Raw genomic sequence first — 21989 nt, forward strand, 5'->3', positions numbered from 1 at the left:
TATGCATAGACCTGACACAGTTTCATGAAAAGCAAGAACTTTATCTTCTACATTTTGACGTCCTGTACTGAGCTCAATATGCTACTTTAATGCATTGAATTTCTTTTTTTTACATCTTTATTGGAGTATAACTGCTTTACAATGGTGTGTTAGTTTCTGCTTTATAACAAAGTGCATCAGCTATACATATATATATATCCCCATATCTCTTCCCTCTTGCGTCTCCCTCCCTCCCACCCTCCCTATCCCACCTCTCTAGGTGGTCACAAAGCACCAAGCTGATTTCCTGTGCTATGCAGCTGCTTCCCACTAGCTCTAGATTTTACATTTGGTAGTGTATATATGTCCATGCCACTCTCTCACTTTGTCCCAGCTTACCCTTCCCCCTCCCCGTGTCCTCAAGTCCATTCTCTAGTAAGTCTGCATCTTTATTCGCATCCTGCCCCTAGGTTCTTCATGACCTTTTTTTTTTTCTTAGATTCCATATATATGTGTTAGCATATGGTATTTGTTTTTCTCTTTCTGAATTACTTCACTCTGTATGACAGACTATAGGTCCATCCACCTCACTACAAATAACTCAATTTTGTTTCTTTTTATGGCTGAGTAATATTCCATTGTATATATGTGCCACATCTTCTTTATCCATTCATTTGTCGATGGACACTTAGGTTGTTTCCATCTCCGGGCTATTGTAAATAGAGCTTCAGTGAACATTGTGGTACATGACTCTTTTTGAATTATGGTTTTCTCAGGGTATATGCCCAGTAGTGGGATTGCTGAGTCGTATGGTAGTTCTATATTTAGTTTTTTAAAGAACCTCCATACTGTTCTCCATAGTGGCTGTATCAATTTACATTCCCACCAACAGTGCAAGAGGGTTCCCTTTTCTCCACACCCTCTCCAGCATTTATTGTTTGTAGATTTTTTAATGATGGCCATTCTGACTGGTGTGAGGTGATACCTCATTATAGTTTTGATTTGCATTTCTCTAATGATTAATGATGTTGAGCATTCTTTCACGTGTTTGTTGTCAATCTGTATATCTTCCTTGGAGAAATGTCTATTTAGGTCTTCTGCCCATTTTCGGATTGGGTTGTTTGTTTTTTTGATATTGAGCTGCATGAGCTGCTTGTAAATTTTGGAGATTAATCCTTTGTCAGTTGCTTCATTTGCAAATATTTTCTCCCATTCTGAGGGTTGTCTTTTGGTCTTGTTTATGGTTTCCTTTGCTGTGTGAAAGCTTTTAAGTTTCATTAGGTCCCATTTGTTTATTTTTGTTTTTATTTCCATTTCTCTAGGAGGTGGGTCAAAAAGGATCTTGCTGTGATTTATGTCATAGTGTTCTTCCTATGTTTTCCTCTAAGAGCTTTAGAGTGTCTAGCCTTACATTTAGGTCTTTAATCCATTTTGAGTTTATTTTTATGTATGGTGTTAGGAAGTGTTCTAATTTCATTCTTTCACATGTAGCTGTTCAGTTTTCCCAGCACCACTTATTGAAGAGGCTGTCTTTTCTCCACTGTATATTCTTGCCTCCTTTATCAAAGGTAAGGTGACCATAGGTACGTGGGTTTATCTCTGGGCTTTCTATCCTGTTCCATTGATCTATATTTCTGTTTCTGTGCCAGTACCATACTGTCTTGATTACTGTAGCTTTGTAGTATAGTCTGAAGTCAGGGAGCCTGATTTCTCCTGCTTCATTTTTCTTTCTCAAGATTGCTTTGGCTATTTGGGGTCTTCTGTGTTTCCATACAAATTGTGAAATTTTTTGTTCTAGTTCTGTGAAAAATGCCAGTGGTAGTTTGATAGGGATTGCATTGAATCTGTAGATTGCTTTGGGTAGTAGAGTCATTTTCACAATGTTGATTCTTCCAGTCCAAGAACCTGGTATATCTCTCCATCTACTTGTATCATCTTTAATTTCTTTCATCAGTGTCTTATAGTTTTCTGCATACAGGTCTTTTGTCTCCTTAGGTAGGTTTATTCCTAGGTATTTTAATCTTTCTGTTACAGTGGTAGGTGGGAGTGTTTCCTTAATTTCTCTTTCAGATTTTTCATCATTAGCGTATAGGAATGCAAGAGATTTCTGTGCATTAATTTTGTATCCTGCTACTTTACCAAATTCATTGATTAGCTCTAGTAGTTGTCTGGTAGCATCTTTAGGATTCTCTATGTATAGTATCATGTCATCTGCAAAGAGTGACAGCTTTACTTCTTCTTTTCCAATTTGGATTCCTTTTATTTCTTTTTCTTCTCTGGTTGCTGTGGCTAAAACTTCCAAAACAGCATTGAATAATAGTGGTGAGAGTGGGAAACCTTGTCTTGTTCCTGTTCTTAGTGGAAATGGTTTCAGTTTTTCACCATTGAGGATGATGTTGGCTGTGGGTTTGTCATATATGGCCTTTATTTTGTTGAGGTAAGTTCCCTCCCTCTATGCCTACTTTCTGCAGGGTTTTTATCATAAATGGTTGTTGAATTTTGTCGAAAGCTTTTTCTGCATCTATTGAGATGATCATGTGGTTTTTATTCTTCAGTTGGTTAATACGGTGTATCACATTGATTGATTTGCATATATTGAAGAATGCTTGCATTCCTGGGATAAACCCCCCTTGATCATGTTGTATGATCCTTTTAATGTGCTGTTGGATTCTGTTTGCTAGTATTTTGTTGAGGATTTTTGCATCTATGTTCATCAGTGATATTGGCCTGTAGTTTTCTTTCTTTGTGAACATCTTTGTCTGGTTTTGGTATCAGGGTGATGGTGGCCTTGTAGAATGAGTTTGGGAGTGTTCCTGCCTCTGCTATATTTTGGTAGAGTTTGAGAAGGACAGTTATAGCTCTTCTCTAAATGTTTGATAGAATTCAATTGAATTTCTTGATCCTGCTTTCCAGATCAATTACATGGTGCTTCCTCTTTCATTTATGGCTAAATGTCTTTACTTTGGTGCTCCTCTTTCTTGGCCCCTTTTGTAATCAAGATTTTGTCCCTTGCTATACTTAAATTGCTGTTGACTTCTGCATATCAATTAAGTACCCTTTTATTAGTCCTAATCCTTCTTGATCTCTTCAGCACTAACCACCTCTTCCTTCTTGAAATGCAGTGTTTCTTTGGCTTTTTTAATTCTGTACTTTCTTGTCTCATCTACCTGCAGCCCCTCTTCCATCTCCTTCTCTTGACCCATCTCTGTGATGGTAGGCATTTCCCCCAATGTTTTGTCCTCTTCTTTCTTCTCTGTTATCTCTCATGGCAATTTCTTCCCCTCTCATAGGTTTGGTAGTCACCTGTATGACAGGGATTCCCACATCAAATCTCTAGTCTTGACTTTTCCTATAAATCTGTTCCTCATTTCTACTCTCCAGATAGATTTCTCTTTTTGAATGTATTTTCTTCATCTCAGATCCATTTACCAACTTTCCTTCAATGCTTGCTCTTCCTCCTAATTCCTCAGTGTCTGTTAGTGGCACCACTGTTTTCTCAGAGTCTGAGACAAACTTCAGAGTCGTCTCAGGTACCTCATTTGTCTTACCTTTCATATCCACTGGTCAAGTGATGTTCATTCAGTCTTTACATCCTTCTTCACCTCCCATTATTTTTGTCATCATCCTATTCCAGGCAATTGTTAACTTCTTCCCTAGACTTTTAGACTAGTCTTCTAAGTGGATTTATAGCCTCTAGTCATTTATATGTCTTATACAATATTAACTGATGGCTTTTCCTAAAACAGTTCATGCTAAGCTCCAGTCTTTCCTGGATTCTGACTATCTGCTGAATAAAATGCAATCTTCTTAGCCTGACTTCCAGACTTATCATGATCCCAACCTATCTTTCCAATTTTATCTAAGCTTTACCTTTGGTTTTTGGTTCATAACTTTCTAATAGCAGTTATTGTTTTCAGTATGCGGAGCAGGAAAGTAACATTTTCTTAGGAACTATGAGGTGCTTTGTATATGTCATCTTGTTTAATAATCACAGGAATGAGTGAGCTGGGTTATATTCTCACTTTGAAGTAAATGAGGCTCATAAAGTCCAGGTTAACTTGTCCAAGATCACACAGCTTGTAAGTAGAGCAATCAAGATTGGTCAATTACATCATCCACTTTTCCCACTGCATTATGTTAAATATTTGTGTACATTTCATTTTCCCATTGTTTAACTTTGACTGACCTAGTAAGTGGGTTACACTTACTAGGATCAAAGTGTACATCCATTTAAAATGTGACACACGGGCTTCCCTGGTGGCGCAGTGGTTGAGAGTCCGCCTGCCGATGCAGGGGACATGGGTTCGTGCCCCCGTCTGGGAGGATCCCACATGCCGCGGAGCGGCTGGCCCGTGAGCCATGGCCGCTGGGCCTGCGCGTCCGGAGCCTGTGCTCCACAACGGGAGAGGCCACAGCAGTGAGAGGCCCGTGTACCACAAAAAAAAAAAAAAAAAAAAATGTGACACACATTGTCAAACTGCCCTCTAGAAAGAATACATCAATTTTATTTCTACCAGGAATGCATGGAAATGCCTCTTTCCTGACCCTAGGCTGATATTGGACATTTCTTAGCCAAACATAGCCAGTGGCTTAAATTGCATATATTCTAAGAATTTTGAGTATCTCTTTAGATGTTCATTGGCTTTCATATTCTTCTTTTATGAATCACTTGTTCACGCCATTTGAGTTTTTCTTCAAACAGACTGGGATGTTTTCCCTATTGATTTATAACAGTAATAAACATATTAAGGATATTAACAGTTTGCAAGATGTTATCCCAGTCTGTTATTTCTCTTTTAACTTAGATTACAGTGTCTTTTGTGGTGCATGTTATTTTATTTATGTTGTTAATACTAATATTTTTTTCCTTTATTGTCATGCTTTAGAAGTCCCTCCCCACTCCTAGATTAGAAATAGATTCACTCATATTTTCTTCAAGAATTTTTATGGTATAACTTTTACATTTAAGTATTAGATACAATTAAAATTCATTGTTAGTAGTGAGGCGAGGATTTAGCTATGTTTTTCATGGATAGGTAGTTGTTCCCAATTTTAAAAATTCATCTTTCCCCCATTATTAGAAATGTGGGCTTTATCATATAATCTTATTTAATTTTAATTCTCTTAATTATCCATTTAAATACGTAATTCTCTAGATTCCTTATGTGTCCCTCATTAACTACAGAGCTTTAGAGAATTTGAGTCTTCAAAATAAAGACAAACCTGAGGAAGTTGATTTTTTTTTTTTTGCCTAATAAACAAACTTTTTTTTCTCAGTGCACCTGACTTCTCTAGACATTTTTAAAGCAGGTGATTTGTAACATGAGCAGGTCCAGGAAGAGGGACTTGCATGGCAGCAGGGCAGGAACTTTTCTGGACCTCTGATTCTTTTCTTTACAGGAGGCAGCTTGGAAAATAAGCATGTGTGATAGTTCCATGGCACCGATTTTTGCACAAGACTCACTAAACACTGAGCAAGGCCCAGAATTTTCCCTGAGCCCCAACCAAACACAAGAGGTAAGTCCCTGTTGGTGACAAGACAACTGCCCAGATACCTGGACTAGCCCGCAGAGATGACAAGCTCTCTGTGTTTTGCAATATTTTGTATTGCAAAGCAAGAGGTCTTTGAACTTTAACATCTTCATGTGCGCAGCCAAGCCGGAGCACGGGAAGGTTTGACATCAGGTGTTTACGTAGAGAGTAAGCGTGGTACAGAGCAATTAAAGATTTTTTACTCACTCATCGCTTGTGAGGGTGAACTAGCCTTTCCATTAGCAGCTCCTTCTTTCTTCTGTAGATATAACTTATGGGGGCGATGAAAGTGGAGGAGAGCTAATATTGATTAACTGCCTATTACATAAAAGGCATTTGTATTTGCTGTCTAATCCTCAGATTAAATAAGGTAGGTTAATATCTGCCATATGTTTACAAATGAGGAAATCAAAATTCAGGGAATAAAAGTACAGTTGGTAAATGGAGGAGTAAGAGTCAGACTCAGAATATTCCACTCTGCCTTCCTAAATTGAATATTTAGTATTGAAAGATGTGAAACCAAGGCAGATTTGGCCTCACAAAATAAACTGCCGCCACACCATCCCAGTGGCATATTTAGTATTTATGCAAATGCATTTAGGTAAGGCACTTTAGCCAGGCAGATTTGCATTTTATAAAATGGGGGGTGGGGCGGGGTGGGGTTTGTGCACCTGTTTGTAGAATTGACAGTAAAATATTTTTGATGGTTGGTATTTTGGCATGAAATATAGCTACAGCCAGAAAATTCATTTGCCTTTTAAATGGATCTTACTTAGATCAGCGATGCGTTATATAGAAATCAAGCAGTATGACATTCACTAACTGAGAGGCTAACTTGGATGCCAGAGGGTTGAGAGAATTATGTCAAGACTTGGGACTTCCCTGGTGGTCCAGTGGTAAAGAATCCACCTTACAATGCAGGGGATGCGGGTTCTATCCCTGGTCAGGGAACTTGGATCCCACATGCCGTGAGGCAACTACGCCCGTGCTCCACAACTACTGAGCTCATGCGCCTCAACTAGAGAGCCCCCATGCGGCAAACTACAGAGCCCATGAGCCCTGGGGCCTGCGCGCCGCAACTAGAGAAAGAAAAGCCGCACACCACAAGTAGAGAAAAGCCTGTGCCTCGACGAAAGATCCCACATGCCTCAACGAATATCCTGCATGCCGCAACTAAGACCCAATGCAGCCAAAAATCAATATAAATAAATAATAAATAAATAAAAAATTTTTTTTAATGTGGACTTGTAGACCCCCAGGCATAATGAAATCAGGGATTGGATTCTGGTTCTACTTACTAGTTGTGTGACCATAGGCAGTTTGACTAGCTTCTCTAAGTCTCAGTTTTCTCATCTGTGCACTGGGAATAATGGGTTTGGGGTGTGAAATATGAGATGGTCTTAGCACAGTGGCCTAGCTCTAGAGCCCAATAAAAGTTTGGGTATTATCAGTTTACATTAATGCTTTAGAGATGACATAATTCTCTAACAAGAAATACCTGTGGTCATATTTTTTTAGCCCTCCAAAATGTACAGTCATAAAACTTTCATTTAAATAACTTCTACTTTTAGAATTTGGGGTTATCATATGGAGAAGATATTCAGCAGGGGTGCTATTATGGAAAAAAATTGTGGACTCAGAATTAAAAGATCTCAGAGCTGTGTGACCTTGGGCAACTAATTTATATTTGGGCCTGAGCTTCTCAGAAGCAATGTGGTGGGATGGGAGGGGTGTGAACTGATTAAACATTAAATGTACTTGGATTTCTGTAACTATAAAAAGAGGTGAGTGAACCGATTCCTGGCACATTCCCCAGGCCACCTTCAGCTATTGAAGTTCTACAGTTACAAATAATCTTTTTTTCTTCTGTCACCTTTGGATTCTTTTCAGGTTCAAATAACTAGCAAATAAAGCCGAGATTAGTTATCCAGCTTCCGTTTTTCCTCATTAATTCAGTGAGTTAGTGAGAAAGCTAAGAAATTAAATATTGTCATTTTCTACATCTGTGTGGCAGATATAGGTGCTTGAATGTTTTTGAGTAAATAAGGCAGATGGTAAATCTGTTATTGCAGATTAATTAATTAATTAATCTGTATCAACAGGTTGTTATCTCAGGTGACAAAAAAGAGGATCCCAAATTCTTTGCCACTAAGATAGAAATATCTGAAAGCTAGAAAACAATCAGATAACTAGAAATTGGTGTCTGGAAGTAAAATCACATAACTAGAAATTGGTGTCTGTCAGTAAAATCACATATCTGTTGCTTTTTTAAAAATCAGAATTAAAAAAGAAAATTGAAACAGGTGAATCTAAATATAGATCTGTATATGAACTTCAGAGAAAGCAAGGCAATGGGAAGACTTCCTTAGGAAGGTGATTCTTGAAGAAAACACTGATAAAGGCAGGGGAGAAATAGCGTTTTGGCAGAAAAGGCAAACATATGTGAAGTTAATAGATGGTCAAGGGGAACGAGTACAACTCAGAGGACCCTTCTGCCAAACCAGCTTTCATAAGCCGTATCATTGTGTGTGAAAATGAGTGGTATTTTCATACCCTGCATATTTTTGTTACCACGTACCAATTTCGTCTGCTTCTGTTGTACCGAAAGTTCTATGTTTAAACAAAATTCCACAAATATTAGGAGATATGCATTTGAGTTGCATATTGCTCACATTTGTGAGCAGCTCCCATTTCTCAGTTAGCCAAAATAGTGCCTTATTAGATGCTGAGATGGAGTTAGCAAAGCCTTATATAGAAAACATTGTCATTTCATCATACTCAGGATGAATAAAATATTTACGGAGATCACTAATTTTGTAGAGCAAAACACAAATCCTTATTCCTAAAGAAATTCCTCTAGAGGGGTCGACAGTACTCTTTCACTATTCTGGAAGAAGATGTGGGAAGCAAATATATCTCTGTATCAATTCATCTTTTGCCTCCAAATTGAAAGTATCTATTATATAATTACTAGAATACTTTCACTTGGTACCTGGGAGAAATTTTTCTATCAGATCGATAAGCAACCTAGGTGTTTCAATATTAAAAAGAACACATCACACATCATACTTTCTTTATACTATACTATAAGCATCTAGTCCTTAACTCAGTAATATTTGAGTATTTAGAAGGTGAAAAGTAGTTTTAGAGACACTCTCTGAAGAATAGGAGCAAAGTTTCCAAATTACGCCAGTGAAGCTTATCACTTGACTCAAGTTATTTTTAATAGGGAGAAGTTCAGATAAGTACTAGCAGGGGTGGGGGGGAAGCTAAAATATTTTATAATCTAAACTACTTGAGAAGATGTTAAGTTAAAAGTGTGAGCTATATTTCCTTGTATCCCTGCCAGTGTGTAAAGATCTTTTTTCGTGTTTGAACAGAGCGCACAGCAATGCAAGCATTGCTTAATCATGCATCATGCAAATTTAAACACCAGCCAATTCGCTGAAATGTTTCAGACACACACCCACATGCACACCCTCTTGCTCACACTCACCTGTCTCCTGGGACCCACCGTTTAATGAACTGCAAGCCTGTTTGCGTCCTCTGTGCCCAGGAACTCTGTACCTGTGTACATGCAGATCAGCTGCTTGGAAACCTGGGGCGCCAGGTCACGTGATCATTGCTATGCCTGTGGAGGTGGCTTTTTCTTTTCTTTCTTACTTCTTCTGCCCTTATTTTTCTTTTAACTGGGGAAATGCTATAAGTTCACAGGTCTTTGCAAGTCCAAATCTGAATGTTTTGGACTCCTAACTTTTCACCGCTGGATTGCCTTTGGACTTATCATAGGGTACCACACCTCCTATCAAGGTTGCAGCTCCGGGCTTTTCTGATGAGCAAGGAGCTTTTGAGGCCACAGCGGAGAAAGCAAGGCCCAAGCCTGCGGAAGTCCTCCATGTCTGCAAGAACCAGGTGGCTGAGCTGGAGCTGTGGCTGCAGCAAGCCAACGTGGCATTCGAGCCGGAAACATTAGATGCAGACATGCAGCAGGTGGTGGAACAGCAGCTGGTAGGGTGCCAGGTAAGCCTAATGGGTCTGAGCTCGTGGTCTGCCTCTTCACCAATCACCTTCTAAGACTGGGTGAGTTTCTTTTAAAGCAACAGTGTGATTCTTCCTGTTACTCTGACCCCTATGTTTATCTTGGCCTCAACTTTTTGTTCTCAGGATAGTTCTTTGAAATGATTTATGTAAGCAGAATATTTGGGGAGACAGTAGTGGGTAAGATCTCAGAATCTAGAGTTCAGATCCAGTCATTAACTGTGAACTGGTAGGAGTTAACTTCTCACCTCGTTTTCCTCATAGAGTAGGTTATCTCCTAAGACTTTGTCAGGATTAAATGAGATAAATTATCTAAATCAGTGTCTGGTGTATGAAGTATATATAAAGTGCTCAATAAATACTAATTTTATGCATAATATTAAATTCTTTGAATTTTCATTCATCAGAAATGAAAATGAATATCCTGATTTGCAGGATTGCAGATGCAATATAAAAGGGCTTTGCTGCCGTGTTATTACAAATGCTCCTGCTCTTGTTGGGGAGGGGCAGGAATGTAAACTTCCTTGCCTGGGAGTCATTTTGAGTAACATTTGCTGGCACAGCCCAAAGGTTGGGATCTCTGTATCCCTCCAGGGAGGGGCAAGACGGACAACACTGCAGGAGCATAATTGAGCGTCACACACGACAGCCCAGCCCAGCCCAGCCGAGGCGCCTCCCCCAAAGGCACTTAAGACCTGCCTTGGCCAGATTGGCTCGCTTGCAGTGGTCCCAGGGACAAGGACTTCCTCTCAGAATACCCCAAGTCACTGGCCAGCCCACAGGGAGCTCCACCCACTATATCCCATTATGGGGTTGGGGAAGACCCACCTTGGCCCGAGGCCGGCACTCCTCCCCTTTTTCCATTCAGACCCACAGTCTTACAACATCCGGTGCCTGTCCAGTGGGACCCAGGTAAGCAAGCTGGGCTTCCTTCCTTGGGCAGCTCAGCACTTCTCACCCCAAAAGTCAGCTCCGAGGGCGGATTCACTCAAATACTGGCACTGCTACATGACCTAGCTGATGAGGCGCTTGAGAGTCTGGAGAAGACAGTGTAATTCAGCACAGAGCAGTGCTACTCTAACCTGAACCTGCAGTATTCCAGATGTTGAGACCTAGCCACTTAAGGCCATTCAGAAGCCATCTGCCAATTGATTGTCCTGCTGACTGGGTAGACCCCCAGAGCCAATTCCTTGGTCATTACCAAAATCTGGTCCTTGGGCCACTTGTAGTGAGTTCAAGGATGTGAGGGCTGCTCAAGGAAAAAACAGGACCGCAAGGTGGCAGTAGCTCGCAATGAGCTTTATTTGGGCAGCGTTTTGGTGGGACCTGGAGGGACTGGAAAGTCACTCATGGCAGGGGACCTTCCAGAGGCTTTGGCAAGGAGTGAGGGTGGGACCAACAGCCGGAAGGGGAGAGACAGTGGAAGTCCCAGGAGATGGACAGTCCAGAGGGGCTTGTGTCTAGGTGATGCCAGAGAGCTCTGAAGGATAGCAGAGGCTGGGGTCTTTAGAGCACCAAAGTTTGTCTTAACTATGGCTAACAGATATGGGGGTCCAGTTTTGAGTCTGGCACTAGCTAAATGTGAGCTGATATTTCTGCTGTGAAGAAATGAACAATATATGGGTCAATATACAGGGGCCAACTTTGGCTCATTTATATAACACCATGACACATACAGTTTAACTTTGAAACTTATAAAAAGCCTTACAGTGGTCTGTAAAAACACTGAGTTGCCAGAGGAAAAATGTCCAAAGGACAGGAGCAAACAGATCAGTCAAGAAAAAATTATATTCGGTAATTTAATATTTGAGAAGAATGTTTAGCCTTGATTATTAAAGACTTGTGAATCAAAACAGCTGTTGTTTTGTTCCTCCATTACCTTGACAAAAATTATATCATCCTGGAAAACTCTGGAGAAATAGATCCACTAATGTCTGTCTGATTGGTTCAATGTTTAGGGAAGTCAGCTGTCAGCAGATAAGATGTCCATCTTCTTTGACCTAATAATCCCATTACTTTAAATTTACCCTCTGAAAATAACCCAAAAGGAGAAGAATATTTATGGCTGCATTGATTACAGAAGTGAAGCACTGGAAGCAGTTTAAAGGCTTAACAATAGGGAGATTAAGAGAATTATAGAGTATTGACTTGTGGCTATTAAAATAGGAATCATTAAGTATATGTATGTAGACACATGAAAATGTATACATAAAATAGCTAAATGGAGAAAAAGTGCAGAATTATAGTATACTTTGTTTATAGCCACTTTAAAATCTATAAGTACATATTGTTTAAGCTTAGAAGAGTCTCTATATAGAGGATACAAGCACTTTGCTTGAATGGAGAAGTTATAAGTATGTTATGTGAAAATTTGTTTTAAGAATAGAGTTTTTCCTTAAGTTTCTCTCAAAGAACTGAACTTGTTCATAGTCACACACCATTTTAGCCCAAGCATTCACAGTGCCAGCATGTAAGGCTGAATGCTGCTGCTACACTCGTGTGCCCAGCCAGTTGACATGACTTTTGGGGCTCCTGAGCCCCAGGAGAGGGCAAACTTGATCTGTTAGGAGGAAAACAATGATGGTGACTTACTGGGAAACTTACTTCATCCTCCTGATTTATTTTTAGATCCGGGTGTAAGTTGGCCAGTTGTATCAATGACTAAGTGTTTTAGGTTCCAAATTATGTCTTCTGTAGTCGTCTTCTGATATTTGGGAAGCTTATTTGGCTTGAGGAAGCGAAGGAAAAGAGCAAAGGAAAGAATTTTCAAAGAATTATTTTTTTATTACTACTCAGCACTTGGATTGCAACAGAAAAAGGTTAGGAAGGTGGGAAAAAAAAATAATAGTTGGCACAGACTACGTATCAAGCCCTGGCCAAAGTATGTGGATTTAACTCTAGCTTCTCAAAGTGACCTCAGGAGGTAAGTTCTGTTATTATCCCCATTTTACAGATGACTAGAGGCACAACCATACAGTATAAGGTGCCCAAATTTTCCCAGCTACGAAGTGGCAGGGCTGGGATCTGAACCCAGGCAGTCTAGTTCCTGTGTCTGTGGTCTTAACCACTATGCTATAATGGATATATTAAGCTCTGTTTTCTAAGGTGAATATAGAATCACTTGTTTTAGATTATTTTACAAGCAATTTATTTATTTACAACCGATTTGGAGTTGATTTGGTTGTACCCTTATGGATAAGCACAGGAATTATGTGGAAGTTGTTTTTCTTTCCCCAGGGTCCCTTTCAACTTGTGTTTCTAGGACTTTATATATACACTTAGGTAGAGAGAGTGAATCTAACTTATTCTGGACTGTAACACTTGCTCAGGACCAAACCTATGATTAATTAAATGATTTTATTTCCTAGGCTATGCTAACAGAGATTGAGCACAAGGTTGCCTCTCTGTTAGAGAATTGCAAAGATCAGGGCCTGGGAGACAGTGGAACCACTCAACAGGAGGCTGAAGCACTTTCCTTGAAACTAAAAACCGTGAAGTGCAATTTGGAAAAAGTCCAGATGATGCTGCAGGAGAAATACAGCGAGAACCAGGTAAAATATGACTGTGTATATACATGTATGTAGATACATGCATATGGTAGACCCATCAGCAAAGAGCTCTGGGTGGAGGTAAGGAAACAACTACAGAGGAATTACAGTAAGTAAGGAAGAATTATGCCTCTTAAAACTGTAAGGCTTGGTTACACTGGCTTTTGTCATTGGTTTCATTTCGCTGTGTAGTTTTCCCATCTAGGTTGTCTTTAGTGATGGTGTTGGTTTGGTTAGAGTTGGTTTGACTAGGTTGATTGTTCTTGCTGATAATGAGCTCTCTGTAAGCCTTCTTCATAAAAGAAGGATATATTTTAAAGGAATTGTGTGACTGATTGACTGGAAAAATGAAGCCTTTATAGATAAGATTAAAATTTGACAATCAGAAACACAAAAACCTGTTTCCAGGGTACTTTTTGTTATTCATTTATAAATATTCACATATACTGATGAATGTATCATACAGCTAAAGTGTGCTGTGACTTTTAAAAGCATTCTGTGTATATAAATGCAAATGTTCATCTTGTGAGTAGGATCTTACTATGTAAGATTTGCATCCATACTTATGAGTTGGTGGTTTCTACTTAAGAGGACTTACATTCACAGAAATAAGATTGGCTCCAAATACACAGGCTGTATGGATCCCCTTTTATCCTAATACGTTCTCTCTCTTTTAAAACAACTATGTTTTAGACATAGGGGAAATTTGAGTTCATAAGCTTAATACCATGTCTGTTTTTTATATCCATTTCACTTTGTCCTCAGTAAAAAAGTGCAATAGATTTCCTAGCTTTTAGTAACTCATTGGATGAGTTGAGGAATGATAAAACGACCACTTAATCAAACATAGTGGTTTTTGAAGTTGTTATGAAATAAGTACATTAAATCATAGTGTATAATTCTTGTAATTAACAAAATACAGTCATTCACTTCACATAAAACTTTTCCATTGTGTAGTCACATTATTAGAACGGAAATAGGTCACCATTTTAAATAAATAGTCTGCCATCATAAAATGTTTTGCAGCATTCTACCATGCTAAAGAAATCTTCTGAGCATCAGAAAGTTCTCCAACCAGATAACCTTTCTGAATTTGAATCTGTTGTAACTGAAAGGCCACAGTTCAGCAGACAAAAAGATTTCCAGCAGCAACAGGTAATTTCAGCCCCAAACAGTTATAAAGATAAGAATAAAGCTTTCTTTATGGAATTTCCCATTGAACTAAATACTGAAAGGCCATTAGAGTGTTTTCTTACGTGACTGAATAGAAAGTGTGATGTGTGAGTGTTCCTGTGTGTGCAGCAGCTCTGAGTTTTGAGCGTTTACTGCAGTAGCTGCTTTGCTTTCATCTGCTACAGTTGGGGATACTGGAACTTGGCTGCCTTATTAACTTGCGTCTTATATCAGACTAAGCAAATATCTTCAGGGTGAACTTACCTTTGTAACTGCAACACTTCTTTCCCTATTGTTTCAAAATGTGTTAGTATATTTTTGGTATTTTCCATGTGCGTAGCATATATGTAACAATACTTGGTCATTGTGTGAATATTTTAAATAAGTTTTTGAAAAATAAAAGTTAACGAGAACAAGCAAGCCAAAAAGAGTAATAGTAAATAATGATTTAGGAAGTGATTCCAAATCAGCTGATCTCAACAGAAGAAACCCTTGGGTACTAACTGAAAACCTTGATTGATTGGACTATTTGAATCTTATTCAATTATAGGTTCTGGAGTTAAAACCAATGGAACAGAAAGATTTAATCAAATTCATAGAATTTAATGCTAACAAAATATGGCCTCAGTATTGCCAACATGATAAAGATACAACTCAGACATCATCTGTGAGGTAAAATATTTTTAAAGAATCGGACATTCGGTAGTATTGTGGTTGGGAGAGTTAACAGTGTTTCTTTTAATATCACTTATAAAACATTGTCTGAATGTAATAAAATTTTTGTATGTTGATTATTCTTTTCACCATTTGTTTTCCCTTAAAAGCAGTAAGGCATCTAGCCCTGAAAATGATGCTCCAGACTTGATCTTGTCAACCCAGGGCCAAAGTGGAGATAAATGGCAATATTTACATCATGAACTTTCATCAAAAATTCAGCTCCCTCTACCTCAGCTTGTGCAGCCCCAGGTCAGTGTGTATGTGCACACAGTGTAAATAAGTGTGTTTACCTTTGAAAATCCAACGAGCATTCATTAAACACACATGTATGTTCTGCATTATTTTCAAAAAGCAGTTTATTTATTTTCAGAAGGCAAAGATGCCAGGTGGATTTTCTTACTTAGCTGTCCTCTTTTCATCTTCCTGGAAATCTGCATTAAGTGCTTCCCTTTTGTGCTTCTATAGCACGCTGGGCTTCCCTGATCATAGCTCTTACTATACTATACACCTGCGTATTTGTCTGAACTCCCCATTAGATGGCATGAGAAGAAAGACCATGTCTGCCTGATTCACATTTGAGTGCCTGGCACAGTAGTAACTGGAACATCAAAAAATCTTGGTTACTATATGTTGAATGAATAAAGGAATGAATAATATATGTAAAAAAAACTTTGAAAATGATACGTTGCTATATGAGTGTCATTCATTCATCAAAATATTATTTGGGGGCTTCCCTGGTGGCACAGTCGTTGAGAATCTGCCTGCTAATACAGGGGACATGGGTTCGAGCCCTGGCCTGGGAAGATCCCACATGCCGCAGAGCAACTAGGCCCGTGAGCCACAACTACTGAGCCTGCGCGTCTGGAGCCTGTGCTCCGCAACAAGAGAGGCCGCGATAGTGAGAGGTCCACGCACCGTGATGAAGAGTGGCCCCCGCTTGCCACAACTAGAGAAAGCCCTCACACAGAAATGAAGACCCAACACAGCCATAAATAAATAAATAAATAAATAAATAAAAGCCAAGCATTAAAAAAAAAAAATATATATATATATATATATATATATATATATATATTATTTGGCATCTGCAGTGTGCTGGCCCCTTTGCCAATGGTACCTGTCTGTAGGTATTCTCACCAGCACACCTTATCACACCTGATTATTGCCATTACAAGGGTTTATTCATACTGTGCCAGCTACTGATGGATGTCTCTCTAAACAGGGAGCCCATGAGCAGAATAGCACCGTGGCTCCCAGCAGTCAAGCTTCTGCCTTTAACTTTGCACTCAAACTGCCGGGGCAAAGGTTTTCAATGGTTTCCCAATTCCCCAGTCTGGTGGGAACTTTTCCGTTCTCTTCTACTCTACCAAGAACCTTATTTGACCAATTAAAGTTGAATCAAATTCATTGGTAGGATTTTAGTCTTGGTTTCTCCTTGTCATATACACTATAACATGTAATATATCATTCTTTTTCCAGCAATAGAACAACATCCCTTGTTCTCCACCCTTCCACCCCAGCAGAGTCATCTACCATCCCATCCTGTTCCTTTATATATGTTAGTTTTCCAATTTGGGAAAGATATTAACTCTGAATCATTCTCCCTTCTGAAGTCACAGCTCATTTTCAGTACTTATTTAGCTTTTTAATAACAAATCAAGATGCAAATCTGTCCCTGGAGGTGACTGTATTCTATTGTAAGAGTTGGCTGTATGCCAAGAGTCTACCAATAAATGGGAAAAGAAACAGCTAACCTTGGAACACAGATAGATAGCATCCCTACAAATTGAAAGATTAGTGGTTTTATTCTATTTTTCAAATTATACTTTGTTTCCCCTCGTTTTGTTATCTAAATGGGCCCTCAAGTGTCTGTGTAAAGCCTGTCATGACTTTTCAAAGCCATCCAAAATATTTAAATTTTAATTTAATTATTTTTTTCTTATAAATGACAAGATAGACAAAAAACACTTTCCAAGAAGGTAAACTTGGAAGATAGCATGTTAAGGCATTTTTGATGTTTTATGTTAACATTCACAGGATCTCAAACTGTTTGTAATAGGGTTTCCCTTTTTCAAATAGGTTGCCACAAATATGAGTGTTCTACCCAGTGTGAGTATATATAACTTTAGATACCCAACAGCTGAAGAACTGAAAACTTATACCACCCAACTTGAAGACCTCCGTCAAGAAGCAAATAATCTTCAGACACAGGTAGCAGCTGCATGTTATATATTTTCCTCATTGCAATAACAAAAATGAGGGGAAATGTGATATTGTAAATTGGTCGTAATTTTCTTTACTGAACAAATAATAGGACACATAATGGAATGAGTCCTAGAATTGAAAATAGGATTTATCTCTCTTACTGACTCTGGTAAATTTGGTAGTGGTTGCGTAGAATACCATGTGCATAGGCTTCTAAACCTGGGTCCAGGATTGGCAGGAACAAGGATCTTGATTGATTAGTACTGTCTGCAGTGGGGCTCTGGGATTGCAAGGGTGAGAAGGGAGGGAGGGAGTAACTGCAAGGTTTCCAACCTTGAGTAGGCTTAACACTGAGGCGGTGTGCGGGATAGCTTAGGTACTCATCAAAGAACAGAGCAGGAAACAGCCCAAATTGGGGTAATCAGTAGCTTCGGCAGGCTCCTAATTTACTTATAGTCACCAGGCTGTACCATGCCTACCTTTAAGATGTTGTACCTTTTTCTAATGAACCCTTCAAGTCTCTTGACTTCTTTTCCTTCTCCAGGCCATACTTGATTTCATTAACCCACTTTCTCCTATGTTAAAATATGGGAGGCAGAGAACAGTGGGAAGAGGGATAGTGTGATTTATCTGGGACCGCACTTCCACCTGGATGGCCCCACTAAAGAAGTCCTTCATCTTTTGATTTACCTTTTAATTCCATTCAGTAGTCAACTCACTACCTAACACTGAGTTTCTTAAACTTGTTTCTCTCAGAGTTAACATCTTAATTTATTTATTCTGCTACCTAGTTCACAAAGCATTTGAAATGACTAACTATAAAAAAAAAGCATAACATAAATTGTAAACTATAATAGAAACCAGGGAAAATGTAGGCTTAGGAAGGCGGGGAATCTTAGTGATTTTTATTTTTCCTTTTCTCCTCTTGATTTAGGAAAACGTTTCAGAAGAAACATATGCGAATTTGGATAAGAAATTACTTGAACTCTTTCTGACCCTCAGTCAGTGCCTGGGCAGTGTGGAGGAGATGCTGCAGACCCCTTGGCTCTTGAGAGGGGATGTCAGTGCCCAGCAGGTGCACTACGAGGTAGGGAGCATCCATCAAGCCCATGTGTTGGCCATTACCACAGGCAGCCCACTAGTTAACTAGAGCTGAAACCTCTCAAGGTCAGACCTTGTTCACAGTGTCTTTCTTCCTCTCCACTTTGCAGACTCTGGCTCTTGAGTTGAAAAAACTTTGCTTAGCTATGAGTGACAAGAAGAATGATATTTCAAAAGCCATGACTTGGCCTGGCAAGAATGCCAGCCTGTTCCTTGACTGTTTTGATAACCTCCAAGTCTACCTGGAGCACATCCAGGCTGCAACTGCCTCTAGGAGCAAGTCCCTGAAAGCTGGCCTCGACTATAACCGCAGTTATCAGGTATGGGTCTGGGTGCTTGGCTGCTCTGACACTGTTTTAGGTCATAGCATGGACCTCTAATTTCCATTCATTCCTATTCCTGGCAGCATTCATGAGTGGGAATTGCTAAGGAAAGCGATGACCCTCTTTCTATGAAGGTCTTTAAGTTAGTTCAGCTGCTCATGGTGGGAGACCATTTGAAAGTGACATCCTTTCCAAACTCTCGGGTATGAATTTGTTAGGTTGAGCTAAAGTAATGTTTCTTTCCTGCGTTACATTCAGCCACTTAAAGAGCGTCACCTGGCAGGATTTCTAGGTAAGGGGAGCCATTACAGTTGTTTTGTTTTGTTTTGTTTTGCGGTACGCGGGCCTCTCACTGTTGTGGCCTCTCCCGTTGTGGAGCACAGGCTCCGGACATGCAGGCTCAGCGGCCATGGCTCACGGGCCCAGCCGCTCCGCGGCATGTGGGATCTTCCTGGTCCGGGGCACGAACCCGCGTCCCCTGCATCGGCGGGCGGACTCTCAACCACTGTGCCGCCAGGGAAGCCCGCCATTACAGTTCTTGAGCAAAGGAATGACAGTCTGTGTACATTTCCGGCAGATCCATGTGGCAGTTGTCTAATGGGGATTAGAGCAGAGACTTCAAGCAGGTGGACTAGTTAGGAAGCTACTGAAAACTATCTAATGAGAGAAAAATGAAACAGAACATCACTTAGGAAGGAGTCTTGCCCATAAAATCAAACCTGAATCTGATCAAGCCTCTAGAATCCAAGTCAAATAGACACAAGGGAGGAACATGTTGAGCGGCACCAAGGGAATGCAGTCAGCCAGGCCCAGGCAGTGGCAAGCTGCATAGAATGTGTGTATGTGTGCTTTTTTCCACGACCAGCCCGCCACCCCAACACCAAAAACTCCAAAAAAACAACAAAAGAGAGAGATGGGCAGGGAGCCTGCAGATTACAAGGGACTTGTTAATCCATTGCAGCCTATTGGACCTCATTTAGATCCCGGTTCCAACAAGCCAAAAGGAAAAAGTATAGGCAATTAGAGAAACGTGAACCCTGCCTACACAGTTAATAATACTAAGGAATTATTATTGATTTGTAGTATTTTTAAAGGGAGGAATCTTTATCTTTTAGGAAATACATACTGAAACATATACTAGTGAAATAATATGGTATCTGGGATTTGCTTCCAAATAATCTGAGGGAAGGAAGGTTAGGTACAGTCAAGAAAGCTCAGGGGAGGGTGCAGAAGAGAGACGACCAGCCCCAAGTCAGTAATTGTTAAAGCTGGATGGATGTTGGTAATGCAGGGATTCCTCCTATTTTGGCATATGTTTGAAATTTCTTATAGCACAGAAACTGAAGGACAACTGAATTTTTAAAAAGGTATTGAAGGCCTAAGTGAGATTCTCACTGTTTCCTGCATTTATCTTTTTATACAGAATGAAATAAAACGATTATATGATCAACTTATTAAGAATAAAACATCTTTACAACAATCTCTGAACGAAATTAGTGGCCAGAGTATTGATGAACAGCTTCAGGTAATCAAGTCAAAATAATTCAAACTGACTTAACCTTGAACCAGAGAGTCTTGTGTATAAGCTGTGTTTCTGAATCACTTCCCGAAATATAAGTTTGTTTAGTGTTGGGAAGGGTATTGAGAAATGAAACCCTCACCCTCTTTTTTTAAAAATTAATTAATTAATTAATTAATTAATTTGGTTGCACCGGGTCTTAGTTGTGGCAGGTGGGCTCCTTAGTTGCAGCTCCAGGGCTCCTCCTTAGTTGGCATGCGAACTCTTAGTTGTGGCATGCATGTGGGATCTAGTTCCCTGACCAGGGATCGAACCTGGGTCCCCTACATTGGGAGCTCAGAGTCTTATCCACTGTGCCACCAGGGAAGTTCCCCCTCACTCTCTTTGTAGGAGTGGCAATTAGTCTAACATCTAGGGATCATTTGTCTACATATCAAAACTTTAAGCCTAAATGCTCTTCCATACAGCAGCTCTTTCACTCCATTTATCCAGCAAGTATTAATTGAGGACCTACTATGTTCAGGCACTTCTCTGGGTACTGGACTTGCACTTATCCTAAAGAAAAAGGCAAGTGCATAAAGATAAATATGTTTATGAATATTCAAGGATGAATCTAGCTGCACTGCTTGAATTAAAGACTCTAAATAGCCCAAAAGTCCGTTAAGAGCAGACTGTTGCTAAAGCAGTGAGCAGCCTTACAATGGTATACTATATGTCCATTTAAAAGTCTCCAGATAACGTTTGTACTGATGTGAAGAGATGCTGAGGAGCTTGTAAGTGAGGAATGCAAATTGCAGAACACAATGATGTGTGCAATCTATTGTGTTTCAGGATGTGCACTCTACCTCTACTCAGTACATGCTTTGAACACATTAGGAACAAACTGTCAACTGTGGATCTTTGGGGAAAATGGAGAGGATAGAGAAGTGGGACTTTCACTTTTCCCTTAATTCTTTTCTATACTGTTTAATTCTTTTTAAATGAATATGTAGACTCCTTATTAAAGGGTTTTACTTTTTTGTATTGTCTCTCGCTCTAGAAAGCAGCTGCCTATACAGTGGAGCTGCAGAACTCTGAGAGCCGAGTGGAAAAACTAAGAGACGAAGGGGAGAGGCTTCATTTACCTTCTGTTCTACTCCAGGAGGTTTACAAATTAGAGGTATGTCTGAGCAGAAAACATAACTATGAATTATAAAGAGTATTACTCTTATAATTTACTCTCCGTGAATTACTGTGATTGTAAAGAGTAAGACTTTTTTCTTCTACCAGGGGAATTTAGATATGTTCTTCATTTGGGTTATTTTCATGGTTGGATGGAAAAGTCTGTGCACACCTGCTCTTTCTTTTCAGGATGTACTCGACAGAATGTGGGGAATCCTGAGAGCCAGGTACACAAAACTCAGCAGCCCTTTCATCACTGAGAGCCAGCAAGATGCTTTGTTGCAAGGCATGGTAGAACTGGTGAATATCGGAAAGGAAAATCTTGCTCATGACCACTTACAACAAACCAAAAGTAAAGTTGCCTTACAGGCTCAAATACAAAATCACAAGGTAAGACACGTGGGTCAGATCACCTTTTCATAGACTTTAAGTTTTTCTAAGTGTGAACTAAGAGCATCCGTTTTCTTCCTTGGTGAAATTTACATCATTCCTTCATTCTTTTAACAAACATCTATTACAGTGCTCACTGTGTACCAGGAACACTGCTAAGCTCGTAAGAATATGATTGTGAGTGAAAACAGACATAGTTCCTAATATTTATGGAGCTTTCAGTTGATTGAGAAGACATTACTTGTCAAGGAGTCATTCAAACAAATTTAAAATTAAACTTGGCATACACACTTTAAGAACATT

General features: G+C 39.6%; 1 protein-coding gene across 1 annotated transcript in view; it reads left to right on the forward strand.

Moving 5' to 3' along the window:
- SYNE2 (spectrin repeat containing nuclear envelope protein 2) overlaps window positions 1-21989 on the forward strand; it is a gene marked incomplete at its 3' end in the record, with an annotated part of 274897 nt that overhangs the window by 168272 nt on the left and 84636 nt on the right. Inside the window, exons 64-75 of the mRNA XM_079701370.1 lie at window positions 5380-5496; window positions 9301-9531; window positions 12918-13100; window positions 14124-14252; window positions 14821-14942; window positions 15095-15236; window positions 17067-17198; window positions 18127-18279; window positions 18404-18613; window positions 20040-20141; window positions 21175-21294; window positions 21486-21686. Coding sequence (XP_079557496.1) covers window positions 5380-5496; window positions 9301-9531; window positions 12918-13100; window positions 14124-14252; window positions 14821-14942; window positions 15095-15236; window positions 17067-17198; window positions 18127-18279; window positions 18404-18613; window positions 20040-20141; window positions 21175-21294; window positions 21486-21686 — 1842 coding nt within the window. The remainder of the gene's footprint in view (window positions 1-5379; window positions 5497-9300; window positions 9532-12917; window positions 13101-14123; window positions 14253-14820; window positions 14943-15094; window positions 15237-17066; window positions 17199-18126; window positions 18280-18403; window positions 18614-20039; window positions 20142-21174; window positions 21295-21485; window positions 21687-21989) is intronic.

This window comes from Hyperoodon ampullatus, assembly GCF_949752795.1.
Source record: "Hyperoodon ampullatus genome assembly, chromosome: 3".
NCBI classification, from domain to species: domain Eukaryota; kingdom Metazoa; phylum Chordata; class Mammalia; order Artiodactyla; family Ziphiidae; genus Hyperoodon; species Hyperoodon ampullatus.